The sequence below is a fragment of the Zingiber officinale genome, chromosome 1B, assembly GCF_018446385.1.
Source record: "Zingiber officinale cultivar Zhangliang chromosome 1B, Zo_v1.1, whole genome shotgun sequence".
NCBI lineage: Eukaryota > Viridiplantae > Streptophyta > Magnoliopsida > Zingiberales > Zingiberaceae > Zingiber > Zingiber officinale.
Window position 1 is genome coordinate 130512082 of NC_055986.1, and position 18160 is coordinate 130530241.

The 18160-nt window shown below is 40.7% G+C and overlaps 1 protein-coding gene across 2 annotated transcripts; it reads left to right on the forward strand.

The window, feature by feature from the left end:
• The first annotated feature begins 14147 nt into the window (after positions 1 to 14147).
• Positions 14148 to 18026, forward strand: LOC121979228 (LRR receptor-like serine/threonine-protein kinase FEI 1). 2 transcript variants are annotated; one of them, XM_042531187.1, is made up of 13 exons: positions 14148 to 14324; positions 14399 to 14537; positions 14650 to 14721; positions 15044 to 15115; positions 15222 to 15293; positions 15378 to 15449; positions 15534 to 15605; positions 15786 to 15898; positions 16067 to 16252; positions 16331 to 16663; positions 16877 to 17131; positions 17394 to 17527; positions 17608 to 18026. In XM_042531187.1, the coding sequence occupies exons 1-13, from the start codon at positions 14234 to 14236 to the stop codon at positions 17830 to 17832; spliced, it is 1836 nt and encodes a 611-aa protein (XP_042387121.1). In that variant the 5' UTR covers positions 14148 to 14233; the 3' UTR covers positions 17833 to 18026. The 2 variants fall into 2 exon arrangements, with proteins under 2 accessions (XP_042387121.1, XP_042387129.1); XM_042531195.1 differs by having other exon boundaries at positions 16067 to 16249.
• Positions 18027 to 18160: the final 134 nt, after the last annotated feature.

Below are 18160 nucleotides of genomic sequence, written 5' to 3' on the forward strand. Positions count from 1 at the left end.
CCGGATATTGGTTTGAAGTCTTGGGACTTGGTTTGGGCCAAACCCAAGCTCGGATCGGTCACCAAACCGATCGAGTGATACTTGCTCTCGATCGGTCCGGTGACCGATCGATATCGAAGCTCTGCATTCTTGATCGATCGGTGGCCCGATCGCCAAACAGAGGCAAAGAGAGCGGTGATCGGTCCGCATCGATCAGTATCTGATCGATGCGGGGACCGATCGAGACGATGTCGCTGAGGTTGGGATCGGTCTGTGGACCGATCCATGGCTCGATCGGTCCACGACCGATCGAACCCGCATGAAGGTGGGCGCTTTCGTGAAGAAAGCCGATCGGTCCGGGACCGATCGAATAGGTCTGATCGGTCCCCGACCGATTCAGTACTAGCCGTTGCGTCGCAACGGCTAGATTTCTTCTGTGTTTTCTTCGCTTTCTTCGCAGGTTATAAAAGGAGGGCTACGGCTGCGAGCCAAATGTTTTCTGCTCTTCTTCTGCTGAATCTTTTCTGCTTCCTGCTGAGTTTTGGTTGAGCTCTCATTGTGCTGAGTTCTGTTGAACTCGTCGAAGCTCTGCGTGAGTTTCCTGCTGGTGTTCTAGCTGCTGGATCCGAGAAGCTGCTGCTTCATCAAGGTTCCAGTCGACAACAAGAGGCAAGCAAGTGTATTACAATTTCTATTGTTCTTGTTTGTTTTCTCCATTGTTGTACTCCTTTGTTTGCTGTTGCAAAAGAGTGTGGCGAGGTTTCTCCACCCATAAGGAGTTTATATTAGCCGGTTCTCCGGGGACTCATCCACCGACGGATTGACCGGACTCGTCCACCTTACGGACACGCCGAGGAGTAGGAGCCCTAATCTCCGAACCTCGTTACATCCATCGAGTTTGAGGTTTGATTTCTTTCTTTGTCGCTTCTATTGTTTTATTTCCGCTGCGCTAACTCGACATTGTAGAAAGAATCGAACGAATTGGGGTCGGCTATTCACACCCCCCTCTCTAGCCGTACAAAGGATCCTAACAAAACCCTCCTTCATGAATTGAAAGGGGATCTCTCCCCCTTTGGGAGAAGGCAAGATTTGGTGGTTTCCTCCCATTCTTGGGAGGATTTCTGGGCGATTCAAGGGGAGTTCTTGACGATTCCGGCTCCGGAGCGAGGATGGGATCCGAAGACGAAGCTTCTTCGTAGATAAGTTTTCTCTTTCCCCCTTTTCTTGGTTTCTTGGATTGGGGATTTAAGAAATACTTGTATTCTCTATTTCTTCGGGTTTTCTTCCTCAATTCATGGAGTAGATCTTGTATTCTAGGATGAAGGGAGTATTTGTATGATGGATTGATGTAATCTCTTATGGATTTGCCATTTTCTTGTTTCAATGACTATCTTGCTTGTATCAATTAGATCTTGAATGATTAAAGGTGATTCGTGTTTAATTCTCATTCTTGATTAATTGTTTGGATTTCTTATGGACTTTGTAAAGATAAACTCTCACTCAATCATCCGAGGGATCCACGTGACAGGTGCAAGCCCGTGTAAGGACGTTTGAGAGACAATCTTGAAAAGGAAATAGGAATATTCAAGAGAGTAGGATGGATTTTGTGATTAGTTTCTTGTATCTTGATAGATTGATAAGTCGTGGGCTTCTACGTTGATATCCGAGGAAGGCATAGTAATAGGTGCACTTCTGTGTAAGGACAACATAGGTTCATGTCTAATTAATCCTATTTAGATACATTTCTCAGTCCTTAGCCGGTTGTCTATTGCAAGAGAGAACCGGTTGTTGGGGATCGGTCGGCCGGCTTGAAGGGGGGTTGGATAGATGGCACCACCAAATACTCGCTTCCTACGTATTTGTTAGCACAGCGGAATACAAACAATACAAATACAAATACGAAAGCTAAAGACTAAGAATGAGAAAGACACGCAAACCAATTGACACGATCGTTTAACGTGGTTCGGAGATTAGGGCTCCTACTCCACGGCTGTCCGTAAGGTGGACGATCCCGATCCTTCGGTGGATTACTCCCCGGCAAACTCCGGCTAGCTCACGTAGCTCCTTGTGGGTGGAGAAACCTCACCACAACCCTCACAAGAACTCTTTTGACGCTAGGGCACAAGTAGACTACTAATAGAGATTAACCACCTCTATTTCGTCAACTCAAACCAAGCTCCCAAGCTTTGGTTTTATAGGCCACGGGTTGGAAAACCCCGCCTACCAGTCGACTGCTAAAACATGCAGTCGACTGTCCAAACTGACCGAACGAACATACCATTCGATTCGCACCTAGTCGATTGCGCGGTCGACTGCACCAGTCGACTGCTAAAACATGCAGTCGACTGCTACAGTATCGCTACAGTACTGCTACAGTAACGCTACAATAAAAACCTAAAACTAAGATTTACTCCGAGTACAATCTCTCATGCACTCGTACCCTCACTCTTATGACTCATTTGACGCTTCCTTTGCAGTTTTGACCTTTTGCCTTCAAGCCTACTTCCTTTGGCTCTCGTCCCTCGGATGCATTCAAGCCCTCGGCTCGTCCCCAATGTCATCCTTTGCGTATGCCTCGAAGTCGCTTCCCTCACCCTTGTCCTCGCTGCCTTGTCCACGGTCCCTCGGATGTTCCATCCTTCACCGGACCCGAAGCCATCAACCTGAGTCACATGTGTATCCTGCAAACCTGCACAACTCAAATACACATATCAAATACAAGGGTGAACCTAACTTAAACCCTTTGCCCAAACACCAAAACACATGGTCCCGCGGACCATTGGGATTGCTCCAACAATCTCCCCCTTTTTGGTGTTTGGCAATACGTTTAAGTTAGGGAAAACATATAGCAAATAAACATGCTAAAACAAATGGACTTACGTTGCCAAGGCTACACACTTGGACTTACACTGCCGAATGGACTTACGATGCCAAGGCTACACACTTGGACTTACAACGCCGAATGGACTTACGTTGCCAAAGCTACACACTTGGCAACCGCCGAAACAATGCACAGGGCTTTTTAAGAACCTATCCCAAGGCTCCCCCTACACCTAAGCTCCCATTGAGATAGGATTTTCCACATAGGGCTTTTTAAGGACCTATCCCAAGGCTCCCCCTTTACCTAAGCTCTCCATTGAGCTAGGATTTTTACAACGGGCTTTTTAAGAACCTATCCCAAGGCTCCCCCTACACAAAGGCACTTTCAGGTTTTCCCAACTAAACCTTACTTCTCCCCCTTTGCCTAACATCCAAAAAGTCCTCCAACAATATCCCAATTGTTGAAAACTTGTCATTCCAATTGACCCTAAACTCATGTATTAATCCCCCATGGATTTCATACACCTGTATGAGTTGACTTGGTCAAAATTCAATGCTGAAAACAATTTCAGACTGGTATCAGTCGACTGCAAGAACTACCAGTCGACTGGTCGCTACTGGTCGAGCGAACAGAATGCTTCTGTTTCCAGCCAGTCGACTGCAACTTTTAGCAGTCGACTGGTGCAGTCGACTGCTAAAAGTTGCAGTCGACTGGCACAGTTTTTCAGCCTTTTTCAGCATTTCTGACCCAATTTCAGAAATGCACCAGAAATTCCACAGACCTCCAAAAATCCCCAAATTTTGTGGAGAGGTCTGTTTTACCCATGTCTACTTGGGAAAAATACATTCAAAAATGTATCTATCACCAATCCTAAGATTGACACAAAACTCAAAACTAGCTAAATGGTTCAATTTAACCTTGACCTAAAGCCCTAGTTTTGGCTTCCTCTTGATGTATTTGCCCATACTAACCCACAATGCATCCCTAGCATTGGTTTATATGTCATCTATACATCCAAAACCAATTATAATGCTATATGACCCCAATGTCATATTTTCACGCATGAAACACAAACTAATTGTGCCAAAACCCTAAGTTTGAGACTCAAGTTCGTCTCCAAACTACTTGGCACATTCCATAGCTTGTCTAGACTCCCAAGTAGAACCCACTTGAGATCCATTGGCCATGGGTCCCAAATTGACTCTTGGAGCTCCCCCTAGAGCTCTTTACCTTAGTCACCTCCCTAGGTGACTCATCTATTGTGACCAAACCACAATGATGTCCCTTAGAAGATCTCCTTATCTTCTTGACCTTGGACATATCATCCTTGCCATAATCATATGCAACCCTAGCATATTTCTTTTTATTGGCCTTGGATGACTCTCCCTTGCACTTATCATGTGCCACCCTAGCACATGGTCTCTCATTAGCCTTAGAGGAACTAGATCGGTATCCCAAGCCCGATCTATCATTGTTGGGTCTTTGGCTACCCAACATCATCCTTAATTCCTTAGATCCAACATTGAATCTCTTAAGGAATTGTTCCAACTTATCAAGCTTTCCCCTTAAAGCTTGATTCTCCTTCTCTAGGTTTCTAACCCTAGAGTTAATTTGTCCAAATTGGACATTCCTAGACCTACCCTTCCTAGGCATGTGTCTCCCCTTCTTGGGATTAATGCCTTGGTTCTCCATTATCTTCTTCTCCTTAGGTAATGAGAATTTAACGTGTCTAGGTCTATCATGTATAGGTCTCCTAGGGTTATGATCTACATTTACCCTATTTCTATCATGATATTTAAAACCAAAATTTTGCATGGGCATATAATGATTAACATTATTTTTCCTAGCATGCATGGAGGAGTTTAAATTTGACTTTAAATTTAAATTAGGGTTTACCTTACCCTTTACCTTTGGAGCTCCCCCTTGACATGAGCCTCCATTCTTCCTCCACTTCTTGTCCCACATCTTCAAATGCGCCAACTTCTTGAGCTCTTTCTTCTTTGGGCATTTGGTGTGGTAGTGCCCTATTTCACCACAAGTGAAGCATCTAATGTGCTTCTTCTCCTTCTTCTTCTTGGCACCATCATTTCTACAACCCACATTAGTATTCAAATCAACTTGAATGGGTTTAGAATTTACCTCTTTCTTACCCATAGGACATCTACTCTTGTAGTGTCCCTTCTCATTGCACCCGAAGCAAGTGATATGGTCCTTTGACTTCACTTCGGTGGAGGTGCTTGCTAGGTTGACCACTTCCAAGACCTCTTCTTCATCCTCTTCACTTGTCTTGGATTCTTCGTCAACCTTTGAGGATGTAGATGATGACTCATCTTCCTTCTCCTCCTCGGATATTGAGCGTGACTCAACTTCCGTTTTCTCCACCTCCTCTTCTTGAGCTACTAAACCCAACTCCTTGGGCTCCACATCCGATTGGTCCTTCTTCTCCTCTTGGACCACTTCATCACTTTCTTCGGATTTTTCTTCTTCTTCTTGTGTAGACAAAAATTCCTCCCATGGAAATTTCTTCACTTTACTCCACAATTCATGGGCGTTCTCATATTTACCTACACCACTTATCACATTAGGAGGCAATAAACCAATTAAAATTGCTATTACCTTTGAGTTTGCCTCCGATCGTGAGGTTTGCTCCTCCGTCCAATGTCGTGTTCGGAGCTTCTTCCCTTTCTTGTCTTTAGGGACTTCAAACGGCTCTTTGACCACCAACATGGTGTCCCAATCCGTGTTGAAGAAGACCTCCATCTTCATCATCCAATACGTGATGTCCCATAAGCCTCTACCTTCAAGCTTTGGCGGTTCTATCAAGCCGGTCATCTTGTGCTTCCTTGGCGGTTAGTCCAACGGAGAGCGTCCTCGCTCTGATACCACTTGTTGGGGATCGGTCGGCCGGCTTGAAGGGGGGTTGGATAGATGGCACCACCAAATACTCGCTTCCTACGTATTTGTTAGCACAGCGGAATACAAACAATACAAATACAAATACGAAAGCTAAAGACTAAGAATGAGAAAGACACGCAAACCAATTGACACGATCGTTTAACGTGGTTCGGAGATTAGGGCTCCTACTCCACGGCTGTCCGTAAGGTGGACGATCCCGATCCGTGGATTACTCCCCGGCAAACTCCGGCTAGCTCACGTAGCTCCTTGTGGGTGGAGAAACCTCACCACAACCCTCACAAGAACTCTTTTGACGCTAGGGCACAAGTAGACTACTAATAGAGATTAACCACCTCTATTTCGTCAACTCAAACCAAGCTCCCAAGCTTTGGTTTTATAGGCCACGGTTTGGAAAACCCTGCCTGCCAGTCGACTGCCCTCTGTGGAAATTTAACCGTTACATCCCAACGACTCGATATCAGTCGACTGCCCCAGTCGACTGCACCAGTCGACTGCTAAAACATGCAGTCGACTGCTACAGTACTGCTACAGTAGCGCTACAGTACTGCTACAGTAACGCTACAGTACTGCTACAGTAAAACCCTAAAAACTAGGATTTTACTCCGAGTACAATCTCTCGTGCACTCGTACCCTCACCCTTATGACTCACTTGATTCTTCCTTTGCAGCTTTGACCTTTTGCCTTCAAGCCTACTTCCTTTGGCTCTCGTCCCTCGGATGCATTCAAGCCCGCGGCTCGTACCCAATGCCATCCTTCGCGTATGCCTCGAAGTCGCTTCCCTCGGCCCTTGTCCTCGCTGCCTTGTCCACGGTCCCTCGGATGCTCCATCCTTCACCGGACCCGAAGCCATCAACCTGAGTCATATGTGTATCCTGCAAACCTGCACAACTCAAATACACATATCAAATACAAGGGTGAACCTAACTTAAACCCTTTGCCCAAACACCAAAACACATGGTCCCGCGGACCATTGGGATTGCTCCAACACCGGTAACTTTCTACATGTTTGGAAATTGAGGGATAAGAATTGGTGAACCATTTACATTCGAGAAATCCTACAAAGAAACCGAAACTCCTAGAATCTCCCTTTATCATAACCCAAAACACTAAACTCTTGTTTGTTGATCTTTAAGATTAGATTTGTTTACCTTACTTTGCTTTTGAAACGATTGGATAGTTGTTTGGCTAATTCGCATTGAGACATTTCTAGTGCTTATTCCAGTCCCTGTGGATACGATAATCTTTTATATTACTTGCGACATTTCCGTACACTTGCGGAGAGCGAACAATAACCTAGAAACAGCAAAATAAACAATTAGTAGCTATATTCAGTATTTTATTTTTAGTGGCACTGCACAGGATTAGATATCCATTGGGCTGGGCTCCCATAGTCGGTCCCTAGGTTCAGATAACCTAGTAAACCCTACTAAATGCGGGACTTGCAAACCCGGGTCTAGCTAGGGATGCGCGCACAGCAAGTACAGTTGTCGGGCCCAAACAGCAGCATGATTACTATTTTCACTTATTATGATAATAGCTTTCAAAATTCGTAACCTAGTTATGTGAATATAGTTTAAGCTCAGTATTAGCTCAGTTTTAGTTTCAGTTTCAGTTTAGTTCTCCTAGTTGATACCATGAGATAGCTCCATGCTTAGATTTTATTATGCATGTCATGTTTCAGTGTTTATGCCATGTACCTTCAGTATGTCATGCTTTAACAAATCCAGTGCATGTTTTTAAATAGCATTCTTTAAAAACATGATTGCATCGTTGCATGTTTTTGTGAGGTAGATGGTTTCTTACTAAGCTTAAAGCTTACAGATACTTTTTCCTTATACTGCAGATAAAGGTAAAGGGAAAATGGACTAGCAGAGGAAGCTGAAGGTTAATGCAGTGATGGTGTGTGTGGCAGGAACCTGAAATGAAGATCCTTAGGGAGTTTAGCAAATTAAGAACTTAGTTTCTTTTCTCGAGTACCTTTATGCACTTTTAGACCTTAGAATGTTTAAACCATGGAAGATTTGTTTAAGTTGTTAGTAATTATGTTGGAATGCTAGTTAATAAATGTTAGAACTTATTTCAATTGATTTTAGAACTCTTATATGAGATTTTGGCACGAACTAGTGCTGAAATCAGAGTTTCAGTGCGAAATCAGAAACCCAGATCAATCTACAGATCGATCAGAGTTGGGTTGTGCCACTGGATCGGTCAGCTGACCGATCCAGTCGCGAATTGAGAGTTTATGGATCGGTCAGCCGACCAATCCAAATACGAACAGAAGGTGCAGCAACTCACTGATCGGTCAGCTGACCGATCAGTGCACTCCTGGATCGGTCGGTGGACCGATCCAGTCGCATACAGAAGCGAGATGGCTTGTGGATCGGTCAGCCGACCGATCCAGGGTTTCTCTCCGTGCCAGTATCAAGCTGGATCGATCACTGGATCGATCCGACAGCCCAATCGATTCATGGATCGATTGAAATGCCTAATTACAGTTAGTAGGACATCCGAGAGGCATAGATTATCTTCCCTAGCATGTGTACAACTCCTAGGTACACTTAGAATATTAAGTTCAGATTCTACAGTAATCAGTTTAGCAAAATTTTAATCAATCCAGATTTCCGCAATAGTAATTTAGCACAGCATAATGTAGCGATCAGCCTCACAGCCTAGTTAGTAGGAGGCGGGTCGTTACAATTATAAATAGTGGCTCACAACCAAGATGGATTATAACAAACCATTGGAACGGTTGTAGTGTAATTTGGTATTAGTCTGTCTTGATTATAAAATTACACTAGTACACTATGTGTGTATTGAGCGGGACCATTTGAGGTTGTTCAATTTATACTGACCATATAAAAGAATAGAACCTCTGTTATTATGGATGTGCGTCCTCTTAATCCCTATACAATAACAAGCACGTATACTTAGTATTTATTTCTTTAACTTATCAATGGGTGGGATTTATTCGTTAAATCAATAGGCCCGATGAGTTGGGAGATAGTACTGTTTATATGGTGTGTTGTTGATTATAGAAGAAATCTGCGTCCTAATTATTTAGGCTGATAATGTCCCCTTGAGGAGCTCATAAGGATTATCATGTAAACCCTGCAGGTGGACTTAGTCCGACATAATAATAAAGTTGAGTGGTACTACTCTTGAAATCAGATGTTAATTAATTGAGTTGTTAGTAACTCATTTAATTAACGAACATACGATATTTTAAACACAAGGAGTTTAACGCACTCATCATAAGAAGGAGCTCATATTGTAATATGGGATTGGTGCGGTAGTTCAATAATAACCCTTTAGTGGTATGAGTTATTATTAATGGACTTGGGTTGGGTGTTCGGGCCGAACACAGGAAGCCCAAGTCCATCAGGAGGCCTAAACCAATTCCTCCTCTAGGTCCCTGTTGTAGCCTCTATATAAAGCCCCGCATCCACCCATCCATAACTTGGTTTGGTTTAACTTGGTTTAACTTAACTTGGTTTAACTTAACTTGGTTTAACTTGGTTTGGTTTAACTTGGTTTGATTTAACTTGGTTTGGTTTAACTTAACTTGGTTTAACTTGGTTTTGGTTTGGTTATAGAAAGAGAGATTTTTTCTTAACAAAATTCTGTTATTTTTCTTTCTTTGTAACCAATGGTAAGCCTATAAAAAGGAGTAGGTGGTGGCCCCTAAAACCTAATTTTCTAATTTTCCTAATTCTCTTCTCCTCCTTTGTGGTCGGCGCCACCTTCACCTCCACCTAGGGTCGGCGCCACCTCCACTAAGGGTCGGTGGTTTCCTCCTCCACCTTGGCTAGGACCGGCACACCCCTCCTCTCCTTGCTTAGGGTTGGCACCCCTTCTCTTTCTTGGAATTCTTGGTGGTCGACGGCTTGAAGAAGAGGAAGAAGATTAGAAGGTGCCCCATCCTAGAGCCTCCTTTTGTAACCGGCGGTTTGGAAACCGAGAAGAGAAGGAGGGTGATGTTGTCTTGGTAGATCGTTGCCCACACAATGTCCAAGAAGAGGAGAGGAATATGGCAGAAGATCAAGAGGTCTTTAGCTACGAAGAAAGGTACAACTAGTTCTTTAATTCTGCTGCGTAATTAGTTTTGTTTTCTTCGTATCAATTTTGAATACCAAAACAAGAGACTAGCGATCTTGTACTTCGATCAAGGTGTGCTTTGATCTGTCAAGAACTTGCTTGATTGATCAAACACATGTCTGATCGAACATGCGGGTTGCTAGGAAAAGTTCTGTACTTGTACAATTTTTGTACAGGGAAATTTAAACAGAAAGGAATTCCAGCATCTTCATGTCAAACATCAAAACTCAACCATCAAGACTTAAGCTTAAGCCAACTCAAGCTTAGTCAAACGGATCAACCTTGACCTAGAAAAATTACACCAACATGTGATACTTTATGAATCGTCTCAGGCAGTGCGGTAGTTAAAATATAGAATATTACCACATAAGATTTTGGGATCAAAATTCAGCGTATCTAAGCATACCTTCCCTCATGTCTTGGTTGTTAGGATGTATACTAAAAGCCTAGCTTTTTGTATGAACATTTATTTTGAAATGAGAATCACATTGGTCAAATGTCTACATTTAGTTAAATGCAGTTGTCCATTTAATTTATATTGCAGATAACATGATGTGTGGTGTCACACAGAAGATCATGTTATCAGTTCCTTATAAATTATAAATAGTAGCTCACAACCAAGATGGATTGGAACAAACCATTAGAATGGTTGTAATGTAATTTGGTACTAGTTTATCTTGACTATAAAATTACACTAGTACACTATGTGTGTATTAAGCAGGACCATTTGATGTTGTTCTTTTTATACTGACTGCATAAAAGAACACAACCTCTATTATTATGGATGTGCGTGCTCTTAATCCTGATATAATAACAAGCACATATATTTAGTATTTATTTCTTTAATTTATCAATGGATGAGATTTATTCGTTAAATTAATATGCCCGATAAGTTGGGAAATAATATTATTTATATGGTGTGTTATTGATTATAGAAGAAAACTGTGTCCTAGTTATCTAGGTTGATGATGTCCCCTTGAGGAGCTCATAAGGATTGTCATGTAAACCCTACAGGTGGACTTAGTTTCGACATGACAATAAAATTGAGTGGTACTACTCTTGGATTTTGATATTAATTAAGTGAGTTGTTAGTAACTCATTTAATTAATGGGCATTCGATATCTTAAACACAGGGAGATTAACGCACTCATGATAAGAAGGAGCCCATAATGTAATATGGGATTGATGCGGTAGTTCAATAATAACTCTTTAGTGGTATGAGTTATTATTATGAACTTAAGTTGGGTGTTCGGGTTGAACACAGGAAGCTCAAACTCATCGGGAGGTCAAAACCAATTCCTCCTCTCGGTCCCTGCTGTAGCCTCTATAAAGTCTTGCGTTCACCCGTTTTGATTTTCCTTCTTACCCAAATGAGGGGTCGGCCACATCCTTACTTTGGTGCCCAAGTAAGGGGTCGGCCAAGCCCTCTTGGTGCCCAAGATGTGGGCCAGCCAAGTCATGCTTGGTGCCCAAGTATGGGGTCGGTCATACAAGAAGAGAAAAGGAAGTTTTGTTGAAAATAAAATTTTGTTAAAATCTTTGCTTTTATAGCTTTCTACAATGGATTAAAAGATAGATTTTATTTTTTAAAAAATATTTCCTTTTTGTAGTTATCTACAATGGTTAAAAGAGATATTTTAATTTTGTTAAAATCTTTCCTTTTTTGTAGTTATCTACAATGGTTAAAAGAGATATTTTAATTTTGTTAAAATCTTTCCTTTTTGTAGTTATCTATAATGGTTAAAAGAGATATTTTAATTTTGTTAAAAATCTTTTCTTTTTGTAACCAACCATTGTAGGAATAAAAGGAAAATTTTGTTTAAAATAAAATTTTGTTATAATCTTTCCTTTTATAACTATTTACAATGGTTTAAAAGAGATATTTTAATTTTGTTAAAATTTTTCCTTTTTTGTAACCATCTACAATAGCAAATAAAAGGAAATTTTATTAAAAACTTTCCTTATTAGCCGCTAGCAAAGATTATAAAAGAGGAGGAGGGGATGCTCTCTCTAATAACACAACATAGGCTCCTCTTCTAATTTCTTGTGGCCGGCTTTTCCCTCTTTTCTCTTTCCTCTTCATAAGGGTCGACGACACTTGGAGAAGGACCTTCACCTTGTGGTCGGTTGCTTGGAGGAGAAGAAGAAGAAGAAGGAGGAGGCCTCTTCACTTAGTATTCTTTGGTGGCCGAAAGCTTGGAAAAGAATGAGAAGGTCGGGTGTCTTCGTCTTGGTAGATCGTCGCCCACACGACGTCCAAGAAGAGGAGAGAAATACAGCATAAGATCAAGAGGTCTTTAAGATACAAATAAAGGTATAACTAGTTAATTATTTTCACGGTGAACTAGTTTAGTTTTTCTTTGTATGGATCCTGAAATACCAACACAAGAGGCTAGCAATTTTGTATTTCGATTTTGTGTTTCGATCTTGTGCTTCAATTAAGGTCTCTTTAGTTAAACGTAGGGTTTACTGTGAGGAGTTTAAATATTCAATTTCTTTAAAAGGCTTTGTCTAGGAAGTGGTGGATGATCCCATAATCAAGAAGGTCGAATGCCTCGCCAACGACCTAGAAGTCAATCCTTGAAATAGATATTTAATCAACTTTTGTAATATGGTTTAACTTCTGATGAACACATGGGTTGAACTTGGATTAATAATATTAAGTTTCGTTTGCAATCCAAGTTTAACTTATGAAGAACACATGATTTGAACTTGGAGTAAAAATGTTAAGTTTTGTTTCCAATCCAAGTTTAAGAACACATGGGTTGCTAGGAAAAGTTCTGTGCTTGTACAAATTTTTATACAGAGGAAACAGAACGGAATTCCGAGTAGCACCCAACATTGGGCACTTGCATTAATGGCTAGTAGTCACCCGTGATTTACTCCCTCCGTGTTAGCCTAGGGATGCGTTGGTGGGGGCGCTAGGGGCGAGCGAATTATCTTTTTAACACATGTGATACTTTATGAATTGGGTCTATGGTGTCGCGGTAGGACATCCAAGTTGTCACTCAGGTACCCACGGTTTGATCCCGAGCTATGATATATTTGTAGGAATTTTTCCTCCAAATAAGGCACACAACCAGTGGATGTTGGGCTTCTAAGTTGTCCACTACGCGTGCTTCCCGATTTACTCTGATGGCCGGTGAAAAATTCCATAGGACCAGGCCGATCATCCCAGGACTAGTCAATAAGGCTAACTGAATTTTTTTTATATATATACTTTATGAATCGCCCCGAGGGTTATAGTACAGTAGTAGAGCATCCAAGTTATAACTCAGGCATCCGTGGTTCGGTCCCTAGATATGGTGCATTTGTATGAATTTTTCCTTTAAATAAGGCTTGTAACGAAGGGATGTTGGACTTTTGAGTTGCTCATAGCCAATGATTTCCGATTCACCATGATGGCCGGTGAAAAAATTCCATGGAATTAGACGGATCACTCCAGAACTAGCTGGGTTTATCATTTTTTGTGATACTTTATAAATCCATCAAATGTCCTGTTGCACCATGCCGGAGCCAAGTCAAACCCTTCATAATTTATTTGATCATCCAAGTTTTTAGAACTTGAGTTCAACTAATCCTGGAGGTAGACCATCTTCCCTTTATTTGTCTATCGAATAAATTTGAAAACACTAATGGATTCGTGCCTAACATCCCTAATTTTTTATTTTATTGAAGGAAATATTCTATAGTGTGTCGTAGTTGGAATTTGAGACCCTTTATCATTCAATGGTTGTGGAAAATGTGATAGAGTTAGCTTAGATTTGAATAGTGATTTTGTTTAGTTAGTATCAGATATCATCCAATTTATATGGATTAATTCTAAAAATAATCTACTCGACTTTATAAAAAAATTCTATCAATTATTAAAATAAATTAGGAAGTATTTATAATAGAAAATCATTCTTAAATTTGCTAAGGCCGGACTCATCAGTAAACGTCAAAAACACTCACGCCGGTCTCATAATATAATAAATTATATTATAATATTAATTATTTTATTTAGTATAGTTTTAAAATTATAATATAATATAATCGGAATAAAAAACAAAAGTGAACAACATGTAATAAAATATTATAATCTAATTATATTACAAGCTTGATTAAGCCTTACCATTATCTCGTGGCAATCGTTCAGCATTCAATGGTTGTGGAGTTATTGAATAAAATGAATTAAATTTCAAATTTAAATTATTTACCCTTTAAGTTATCTCGGGCCAATCGTTCAACTAGATTTGAATTGAGATTCTAGTTGCTGCACAGTTTCCGACATGGGCCCACCCTGCCTCCTCCTCCTTATTATAACCATCATTTATTTCGAAAAGAATTCGAAGGAAACACACCGTCACCTAATTTGTACTCTCATCTTCCTCATTTACCGTTCGCCTAAGCTTTCCCCAAATCGAAGCTAGGAAGCTGTGAATGGGGCGGAGGCGACTTGCTGTCAACGTCGCCGCTTCATGGTGGATTTTCGCTTCACTTCTCGCCTTCGCCCGTGCCTTAACTCCTGATGGTGAAAAATCTCTCCTTTCTACGGTTTGATCGAGTGGGAAGATAGTGATGGGTGGATTTGGTTTGGTTCGGCAGGGGAAGCTCTTCTGGAGCTTAAGCTGGGTTTCAACGACGCCAAGAGGCTGTTGTGGAGCTGGCGGCCTACGGATTCCCACCCTTGCTCATCCTGGCTCGGCGTCTCCTGCCACCCTTCCGACCTCACCGTCCGGTCAATGTAACTGTTCTATCGTATATGCTATTTTCTTGTATCCGTATTAGTATTTTAGCTTCTCTGTCTTTTTCTAGGTGTTGGAAGCTTAGCTTACCAATTCCTATTTCCATTGCAGTGACTTACCATATATGCAGCTCGGTGGCATCATCTCCCCGAGCATTGGCCGGATTCGGAGGCTTCAAAGATTGTAAGCACATTTTTCTTTTAGGTCCTTTTTTCCCTACAAGAGCACCTTCGAATGCATGGTGATCCTGACAAAAAAAAAAAACTAACATGAAACGATGTAATATGAAATATGAAATCCCGAACAAGGGGAGGGGACTGTGAACCACCATTTGGTAGATCACCATATTAATTTTTAAAATGTTCTCTTCAATATACAATTTCTTAATTTCATTTCCCTTGCTAGTGTTTGATCTAGATTTGAGATAGTACTGAAGATGAAATTTCTAATCTTAAGTAGCTATAGTGATGGAATTCTTACAAGGATGAAATTATCATTGTGGCAGGGCTTTGCACCAAAACAGCTTGCACGGTCCTATTCCAATTGTGATAAAAAACTGCACTGAGCTAAGAGCATTGTATGTGTTTTCTTCTATTCATATTTTTTTTATCGATTATAGTTATTGGCAATGGCAATTTACTATATATTGTTGCATGAAGTCGTCACATTATTTATTTTTCAAGGTATCTGAGAGCTAATTACCTTCAAGGGAACATTCCACCCGAGATTGGAGAACTTGTGCACCTTACCATCTTGTAGTTTTTACATTCCCTTGTTTTCTTTTGTTATATAGTTGTTCCTTTAATCAGTGTTCTTGAGCTTGATGTAAAAAAATGTAGGGACTTGTCAAGTAATTTGCTCAGGGGCACAATTCCTCCATCTATTGGCTCTCTGAATCAACTACGATTTTTGTGAGTCTTCATGTGATTATTGGCTAGGCAGTTTGTTGTTGCAGAGTTAACTGTTTGACTATGATTTTTTTTTTTCAACTGTAGAAATTTATCAACAAATTTCTTGTCTGGTGAGGTTCCAACCGTTGGAATCCTTGTAACTTTCCAAAGCACTTCGTGAGTAACTCTTCTATTCTCTCTGATGCTTTGTTGGCTTGCTCCATTAATTGTTACATGCTATCCAACTGTTTTCTACTAGGGCAACTAAACTTTTTTTTTTTCATTACACAAGTGTCTACTATTTTGATGTTTTAGTTCAAGTATCTAAATGATAATTTTGAAGGAAAGTTAGTGCAGGTTTGTTGGGAATTTGGAACTATGTGGTTTGCAAGTTCAGAAAGTTTGTCGTGGTACTGGTACATTGGGCTTTCCTGCAGTGCTACCACATTCTGATGCTTACGCTTCTCCTGGTATGTATGAAGAAAGCACAAGAGTATTGCCTCTTGCTGGGAGCTACTGTGCTTGATTCTTGTTCCATCCATTTGATTTTTCTTTGCATAATAGTACAAAGGGTGCTTGCCTACAATTGGTTCATATGTTCTTAGTTCATCTTGAACTAACCCTTAAACAATTTTCAGAATTAGCATCATTTTCATCCAAAAGATCTTCACATTTTTTGAATGGTATCATAATTGGCGCTGTCACTACCATGGCCCTTGCATTAGTTGCAATCCTTGCATTCCTATGGATTTGTTTACTATCAAGAAAGGAAAGACTTGCTGGAAACTATGTTAAAATGCAAAAACAACTTGTTCAAGATGGTGGTATGCTCTACCATTTAAATTTCTTCTAATTTGAGTCAATCATGCCATAACCTATTAGCTCAATTTGTTTCTGTTCAGGCACCAAGCTTGATATTTTCCATGGAAACCTTCCATATTCATCCCAGGAAATTATAAAAAAGCTAGAGCTACTTAATGAAGATGATATGATTGGTTCTGGAGGATTTGGTACGGTCTACAAGATGGTGATGGATGATAATAGTGTTTTTGCTGTTAAAAAGATTGATATAAACCGTGAGATATCTGATCAGATTTTTGAGAGAGAGCTTGAGATTTTGGGTAGCATCAAGCACATCAACCTTGTCAATCTTCGAGGTTATTGTAGACTGCCATCTGGAAGACTTCTCATTTATGACTATTTGGCTTTGGGGAATCTAGACCATTACCTTCATGGTAAGTTTCTCACCGTGTTTATCTTTCTTCTGGTGATTATGAGCTTGAAAACCATGTTAACTCTCTTTGTGCGATACAAAATAGATAATCTAGATCCACTTCTATCTCCCCTTACAAAAGATTTCTTCTTTGTTGTGTATCTATGACTGTTAGTCATGGAATCCTATCATTTATGCTCCTTTCTTTTTAGCTCATTGAACCTTTCTTGTTCAGAAGAAAATCAAGAAGAGCACCCAATGAATTGGAATGCACGGATGAAGATCGCTCTTGGCACTGCAAGAGGACTTGCATACTTGCACCATGATTGCACTCCCAGGATTGTCCACAAGGACTTCAAATCCAGCAACATTTTACTTGATAGGAGCTTGGAACCTCATCTATCAGATTTTGGTCTGGCAAAATTGCTTGTAGATGGTGATGCGCATGTCACCACGGTAGTCGCAGGCACTTTTGGCTACCTTGCACCAGGTTTTCTGCTTGCTTTGACAATTACTTGCCCCTTCATAATCCTCAACAGTATACTTATTAAGACAGTAACATAAACAATATAATTTTAAAAATGAAAAGGTATTTGATGTGTAACAAATTGAAGAAACTTATTAGTTTGAACTACGACCACAGATGGTATAGAGTTCAATCGACCTACCACTTTGGCTGCCTCCAAGTGTAGTACCAGTATGAATCATTCTCTAGTTGTTAACTAATAACAATCTTTTTTTCTGTCTCCCAGAGTACCTCCAAAATGGACTCGCAACACATAAGTCAGATGTATATTCCTTTGGTGTCCTGTTGCTGGAATTGGTGACTGGAAAAAGGCCTACAGATCCATCCTTTGTGAGACGTGGATTGAACATTGTTGGCTGGGTATGAAAACACATATATTTCTTCTTTAGCCAATAAACCATCTCCCTGATCAACTTGGCTGAATGCCTATGCATTGGCAGTTGAATACTCTGACTGAGGAGAGCAGTTTGGATGAAATCGTCGACCAGAAGTGCGGAAACATAGATGCTGAAGCAGTAGAAGCAATCCTCGACATTGCTGCAATGTGCACTGATGCAAACCCAGACCACCGCCCTTCCATGAGTAGGGTTCTGCAGATGCTCGAGGAGGAGATCATGTCGCCCTGCTTGAACGAGGAGCTCTATGAATCGCATTTGTACGTCTGATTGTATGCCTTGTTTGCTTTCATGAGTGCATGAAAACTTGCTGCTGTACAAAAATTGCTCGTCAGCTTGGGACTCTTCACCCATGAAGCCGTAGTTAAGAAATTTTGACGTTTGGAGGTCGCGTGTTTGGATGTATGGATTTGATCATTAAGCATGCTTATTGCCTTTCAAAGAGTACATAAAGCTGTTATTAAGGGTAGGTGTGAGCAAAATATTAATTTATTTTAAAAAAAATATCAGTTTTTTTTATTTGGTTCGGTCGATTATAAATCAATATCTAAATTGTGATTCGACGGTCACGAAGATAATCACTTTTTGCTACCAAAGT

Excerpts from the sequence above, each read along its gene's own strand:
- LOC121979228 (XM_042531187.1), top strand. The coding sequence starts at position 14,234 with ATGGGGCGGAGGCGACTTGCTGTCAACGTCGCCGCTTCATGGTGGATT. Across the intron at positions 15,294-15,377 it reads CTTGTGCACCTTACCATCTT|GGACTTGTCAAGTAATTTGC; the intron begins GTAGTTTTTACA and ends AAAAAAATGTAG. Across the intron at positions 16,253-16,330 it reads ACAACTTGTTCAAGATGGTG|GCACCAAGCTTGATATTTTC; the intron begins GTATGCTCTACC and ends GTTTCTGTTCAG.